Raw genomic sequence first — 7075 nt, forward strand, 5'->3', positions numbered from 1 at the left:
GTGTGTGTGTGTGTGTGTGTGTGTGTGTGTGTGTGTGTGTGTGTGTGTGTGTGTGTGTGTGTGTGTGTGTGTGTGTGTGTGTGTGTGTGTGTGTGTGTGATGGATGTGGCCAGGTGTGTGACACCACCCGCCCCCCTGTTATATCTTAGCAGTAGTTGATGATGATGTGATATATAATGCTGCACGGATTACATATTTCTTGTAGGTCAATTTTGAAGTTAGCATCACCGTGGTTACCTTGGGGAAAAAAATAGATTTTCCATTTTAATTTGTCAGAAATGACATCAAGGTTCCAGATTGTTTTAAGACTCAAGGCTTTATCACCGCGTGCCCAGCAGCTCCAGCGTAGATATGGAAACCCTGAAGTCAGAGCAACGTGAATATATAGGACATAAAACAATAAAGCAGATAAAATAGTGCAAGAGAATGTTTTGAGATGTCCAAGTAAATACAAATAAAATAGAAATGGTGCAAGAAGAGTCTATATACAAGTAAATACAATATAATATGTAAATAAATAATAAGATGCAAACAGATGAATGTTCTGGATGTTCAGGTGTTTAATAATCATATTGCCTGTGGAATAAAAGCGGTCCCTGAGTCTCGTGGTTTTAGTCCTGATCCTTGAGGAAAAGAGAATAATTCACTTTAAATCTTGCAAGACAGAAGAATTTCAAAGAAAGGACTCGCTTTGTTCATCGGGGCCTTTGAAGGAGTCTTAACGTAGCGTTGGTGCGTACGGATGGAACCAGGCTGATAATACAAAGGACTCATGTTGAGCGTTCACTTTTTAAGAGTCCTATTTACGACACGTAAAAGCTTCAAAAGTCACGAGTTTGGGTATGCACTAACCGAAACCCTCGCTTTGGTTCAGGACGATGTCAACGTTTGCTTATTAGCAGGAAACGATGAGGACGATTGAAAGGTAAGATAAGACTTTAATTATCCCGAAGGAAATTGTTGTGCCAGAGTTACAACGAAACAATCACAGCAGCGTAATAATACAACTGTACACTAACAGTGCAATTCAATAACTACAAGAAACACGGACGGTCACATAATTAATATCATGACTTGGATGTCGGAAACAAACCTGAGACACAAACTGAACTTCAGCCCTAGAGATTCAGAGGAATGAAAAACAGAACGGTATGTGACAGGCTTCCTGCCAGCACCGCCCAGACTGGTTCACCTGCATCGAAGAGGTGAAACGACAGAGTGCTTCAATCTGTGCAACACCGACAGAGCCGAAGTCCTGCTTACGGAAAATAAAATAACCTTAAATCCTTCAAACAAATTCCCAAGACATAACTCGCTTTGTTCGTCGGGCCTTTGAGCAAGTCTTAGCATAGCGTCGGTGAGTACAGATCGGACTTCTTATACCAGTAACGTATGAAATACTGTTGGGAAATATGCATGTCGGTAAATTGTGCTTTAAGAGAAATGATTTTGTTTTCTGGGGGTGATAGACCAATAATCCATGTTTATTTGGAGATCTTAAGGCTTATCTTTATTGATCCCCGCATCATTGAATATGAGGATTATTGCTGTTGGTATATTTAGGTCGTAGGGTACATTTTTGAAATAGGCTGCAAGTCCGCTCTAAGATAATAATTGTTGACGAAGTGATTTGCAGGTGTGGGAACCTTCTGTTGTTGTAAACAGAAGGTGACGATGCTTTGAGCAATGCAGACGGTCCAGATTACAAAAGAACAAGCCTTAAAATGACAGTAACCGTCAGAGATGTTCACAAGTCTTTTTTTGTAAGTCCAAGTCAAGTCTCAAGTCTTTGTGGGGTGAGACTTGATCAAGTCTCAAGTCTTTGGTCACGAGTCCAAGTCAAGTCTCAAGTCTCTAAAAAAATAAAAGTCTCATGTATCTTCTGGTTGTAATAATTAGGGATGTCCCGATCACCTTTTTTTGCTCCGGATCCGATTCCGATCATTTGATTTTGACAATCTGACGATACCGATTTTTTCCGATCTTTATGCAATGCATTAAGAGAAAAAAAAGGTAACAGATAACGGCTGGTCATCCAATGCGATGAGTTCAGCTATCTTGGCTGTTATTGTGTTGGCCTTTTCTCTGTTCTGGGGCCGTTTCTCTTTCCTTTTAAAAGTCTCTGAAAGTGTCGGTTGTCTCAGTGCCGTTACCCGAGTGGCCGCTGTGTACTCGCCGTGTTGTTGTTGGTGTTTGTTTCTCAGGTGGCGTATTAGATTGGTCGTGTTGAACGTAGCTCTGTTCTTTCCACCACGCGGAACCTCTGCCTTGCAAACATTGCATCTGGCTGTTGCACTGCCTTCGCTTTCAATTTCATAATACTTCCAAACTCCTGACATTTGCTCTGTCCCGACTCCCGAGTCACCAGCTGAACGTAGCCTCTCGTTAGCTTGCTGCTGCTATCAGACACTGCGCCCACTCTGTTGCCAGATTTCAGAGGAATAAGCACCAGGTCTGAAACAAGCCCAAAGAAAGCAACACATACATGATGTTGTGTAATTTTAAACCAAAACTAAGTCCTCAGGATGACTTTAAGACGTGAACATGGTCATTTTTGTTTTGTAACATTAAATTAAAAAAAAATATTTTATAAAAAAAAAAAAAAAAAAATCCCGATCCCCGAGTTTTTTCTCCCGATCCCCGATTTTTTGAAAATCACGTGATCGGCTCCGATCCCCAATCACGTGATCGGATCGGGACATCTCTAGTAATAAGCCTTCTATTGTCTGCTGCTATCCAGTCTGTTAAGAATACTGCACAGCTCTATCTAAGAAATTCAAAGCACTTACTGTGTTATTATCACTCCTATATCTATTAGCATACAGTATCAGTACTGATTAGTTGTTTGTTATACGATCACTTTAAACAGGCTATTGCAATGCAATATGATTAACGTTACCGACCTTTTTTATGTCATGTCAAGAGTTGGATGTCAACGCCACTCAACTCAAACAAGTGTGACAAGCAATTCACTAATCTTTTCAAATATTCAGTTACAAAGCTAGCAGCAAGCTAAGCTAACATTACATAGCTGATGCTGAGCTAAACATGTTTGCTAACCGTCCATGCGTTAATGTGACGGACCTCTCCGGGTGACTTTTCAAGTGCCTGATGAAATTCGAGCCCGGCTAAAGTAACTGGATGGCCTACCTGCCTGTCAGCCTTCCATCTGGGCACACACTTATCTCGTGCCCTCATTGGTCATGTGCGCGTTCGTGTGTGTTGGAGGAGGCGGGCTCTGTGAGGAAGTAGCAGCCTCTAGCAGATTATCTCCGGTTGTGTATTTTCAAATTCTAGCGATCTCGAGCCGGTTTCTCTCAAATGTACCTTCCCCACCTTTAATACGCCAACAATAGAAAACACAATGATTGTTCACGAGTCCCAACACACGAGTCCAAGTCGAGTCTGAAGTCTTTTGGTCACGAGTCCAAGTCAAGTCTGGAGTCTCTGTGTGTGCGACTTAAGTGCGACTCGAGTCCGATTATGTTGGTACATTGTGCTTGAAGAAAAATGATGTTGCTTTTTGGGTTCATACGTAAAGCAAAAACACAGAGAGAGAGCTACTTCAAGAAGATGCTGTTTGTACAGTGTTTTAATGTCAATCTTTACTTTTGGGTTTCAGCGTATCAACATGTCTGCTGCCAACTGCTTCCTGTCTGAAGACCAGCTTCTGTGCGGCATCTGTCTGGATGTGTTCACCGATCCAGTCACGCTACCATGTGGGCACAACTTCTGCCAGAAGTGCATCACGCAGCACTGGGACAGCAACAGCAAGTGTGAGTGCCCGACATGTAAATACCCTTTCTACAAAAAGCTTGATCTGCGAGTCAATAATTTCATATCTGAGATGGCAGCGCAGTTCAGCAGATCTAGAAGCGACAGCTCAGATCAGCAACTCGCAAAACCAGGAGAAGTTCCCTGTGACATCTGCACTGACACCAAATGCAAAGCGGTGAAGTCCTGCCTGGTGTGCCTGGCCTCGTATTGCGACAACCATCTGCAGTCCCATCTGACGGTGCCCTGCCTGAAAAGACATCAGCTGACGGATCCTGTGGAGAATCTGGAAGGTAGGATGTGTAAAATACACGAAAAACCTCTGGAGCTCTTCTGCAAAACAGACCAGATCTGTGTGTGCATGCTGTGCCCGGTTCTAGACCACAAATCACATGAAGTCATTCCTCTGAAAGAACAGTTTGAGAGAAGGAAGGCCGACCTCGGGAAGACGGAGGCTCAAATTCACCGGAAGATCCAAAAGAGACGGCTGAAGATCCAAGAGTTCAAGAACGTGGCGAATGTCAACAAGGAATCCGGAGACAGAGAAAAGGCGGACGGTGTTCAGGTCTTCAATGCATTGATTCGGTCTTTGGAAATATCTAAAGCCAAGCTCATCGAGGAGATCGAAGCCAAGCAGAAAGAGACGGAGAAGAAAGCCAAAGCATTCATCGGAGAACTGGAGCAGGAGATCTCCGAGTTGATCAGGAAGCGAGCTGATGTGGATCAGCTCTCACGCTCCAAAGACTACATCCACGTCCTGCAAAGCTTTGCCTCGTTGGAAGCTTCGGCGCTCTCAAAGGACTGGACGGAAGTCAGCATCGATCCACCGTCTTATGAAGGGACTCTGAGGAATGCTTTGGATCAACTGGACGAGACTTTGGGCAAAGAGATGGACAAGGCGCTCCGAATAGCCGAGCTAAATCGGGTCCAGAAGTGTGCGGTGGACATGGTTTTGGATCCCGATTCGGCCCATCATGCTCTCGTGATTTCTGCCGATGGAAAACAAGTGCATCATGCCGTCGCGAACAAGAAACTCGCAAACACTCCTAAGAGATTCGACCCGAGTTGTTGCGTCTTAGGGAAAGAGGGTTTCTCCTCCGGGAAGTTTTACTTTGAGATTGTGGTCAGAGAGAAGACCAGATGGACTGTAGGAGTGGCCAAGGAGTCCATCAAGAGGAAGGGAATCATCCCGCTGAGCCCAGAGAACGGCCATTGGACCATGTGGTTGAAGAATGGAGATGAATACGCCGCTCTTGTTGGCTCGCCTCTCAAACTCTCGCTTGATTCAAAGCCTCAGAAGGTGGGAGTGTTTGTGGATTACGACGCGGGTCTAGTCTCGTTTTATAATGTGGATACTGCGGATCTACTCTACTCCTTTGCCGGCTGCTCTTTTACTGAGAGAATCTACCCGTTCTTCAGTCCTGGGCTCTATGATGACGGCATCAACTCAGTCCCTCTGACCCTTTCCAGCATCGGTCACTAAACATGAAGGATTACATGTGCCTCGTTGGATGAAGTGTCTTTCTCAACGTGTTCACAAAGGCCTTCTTTGGTCTTGTCGTGGCCCAGTCTTGTGGGGTATCTAAAGCTGTGCCACGTCAACGGGGATCCGCTTCTTGACTCACACGTTAAAAACCACGCAAATAAAGCTCTGTAGGCGCTGATTTCTTTGCCTTCCTCGGCCGATTTATTTACTTCCATATATTTAAACAAACAAAATGATCAGTGTAGCGTGAGGTCAAAGACTGTTCCGATTTGAAAATACCTTTTGGCGTTGGTGTGCTGCAGACCTTTTGACACTGTGACGGAGCGGATCACAGAGTGACTGACTCCGCCACTGACAGCCGTACGGCGACACACACACACACACACACACACACACACACACACACACACACACACACACACACACACACACATACACACCAAACATTTCCTGCTCTCTTCCGTTCGTCAATAAATCAGGTTAAATCATCACTAAAACGTCCACCTTTTCCCCTTCCTTTCTGGAGCGTGACCACAAGTGCACGCTTGTGAGTCTACAATTATTTCAACATACATTTAACTATATTACACCATACTCACGTGGGGGGCGGAGTTTCACCGCCGTCTCCCCAGCAAAGGGAAGGTGGAAAAGACGGAGGCGCATCACTTCCGTGGATGTAATTTATTATTTATTTTGTGTTTATTAATTATGGGGAATGACTGTTAAGACGTAGTTAACCTGTGTATGTTTGGTTCAGATAGTTTCCTCATGTTTGAGGAAATTACATTTATGTTGACAATGTGGTTTGGAGGTAATTGTGTAACCGGTTGACGGTAAGCCTGTGGGGAGGGCCTGTGGGGAGGGGCTGTGGGGAGGGGCTATGGGGAGGGCCTGTGGGGAGGGGCTGTGGGGAGGGGCTATGGGGAGGGCCTGTGGGGAGGGGCTATGGGGAGGGCCTGTGGGGAGGGGCTATGGGGAGGGCCTGTGGGGAGGGGCTGTGGGGAGGGGCTATGGGGAGGGGCTATGGGGAGGGCCTGTGGGGAGGGGCTATGGGGAGGGCCTGTGGGGAGGGGCTATGGGTACAAAAGGGACGGTGTTGGCCCTGGAAGAGTCATTCGGGAGATTGTTGCAGTGAAGGCAACAGTGAGAATGTGTTTACTCCAGGAGTAATAGACAACCAAATTTGGTAACTTTGATTTTGTTTATTTAAGTTATACTGTTTCACTTTTATCAAACAGTATATTCTTTTGTTGCTGTTATAAATAAAGTTTTGGAAAGCTTAAACAACCGACTAAGCCTATGGTTTCAACGGACAAATAGAACCCCGTCACAGACACGCATACCAGAAAAGAACATGTGTTACGAACAACATTAATGATCCTGTATTATAGCAGCACCCCGTATGATTTTGAGGTTGCACCACATATTATTGCACCTGTGGTTTTGTGGTGTCTGACTAGCAGCAGACATTTGACTTTTCAGAACAGGAGGTGTTACTTATAATAATATTTCAATTATTTTCAAGTGTTCCACTAAACCAGGGGTGTCAAACTCAATTTCATCACGGGCCACATTCACATTATGGTTGCACTCAAAGGGCCGGTTGTAACTTTAAGACTATATAAAAATACATATATAAATATATACAGTATATATATAATATGTATTATATGACATCATTGCCTCTGCATTGGATTATTATCGGATAGGGTAATAACTTCATAATTAACTAGGTCTGAAAGCAGAAGGCTAGGGCAAATCATTTGCAAGTCTCTTCTGTGAGAATGTCACAAAATGATTTAAAAAGAAAAGCCA

General features: G+C 44.5%; 1 protein-coding gene across 1 annotated transcript; it reads left to right on the plus strand.

The window, feature by feature from the left end:
• The first annotated feature begins 3631 nt into the window (after nucleotides 1-3631).
• Nucleotides 3632-5257, plus strand: LOC117443132 (E3 ubiquitin-protein ligase TRIM21-like). The gene has a single exon (XM_034079079.1). The coding sequence runs from the start codon at nucleotides 3632-3634 to the stop codon at nucleotides 5255-5257; it is 1626 nt and encodes a 541-aa protein (XP_033934970.1).
• The last annotated feature ends 1818 nt before the right edge of the window (nucleotides 5258-7075 follow it).

Source organism: Pseudochaenichthys georgianus, unplaced genomic scaffold (genome assembly GCF_902827115.2).
Source record: "Pseudochaenichthys georgianus unplaced genomic scaffold, fPseGeo1.2 scaffold_544_arrow_ctg1, whole genome shotgun sequence".
Lineage (NCBI taxonomy): Eukaryota > Metazoa > Chordata > Actinopteri > Perciformes > Channichthyidae > Pseudochaenichthys > Pseudochaenichthys georgianus.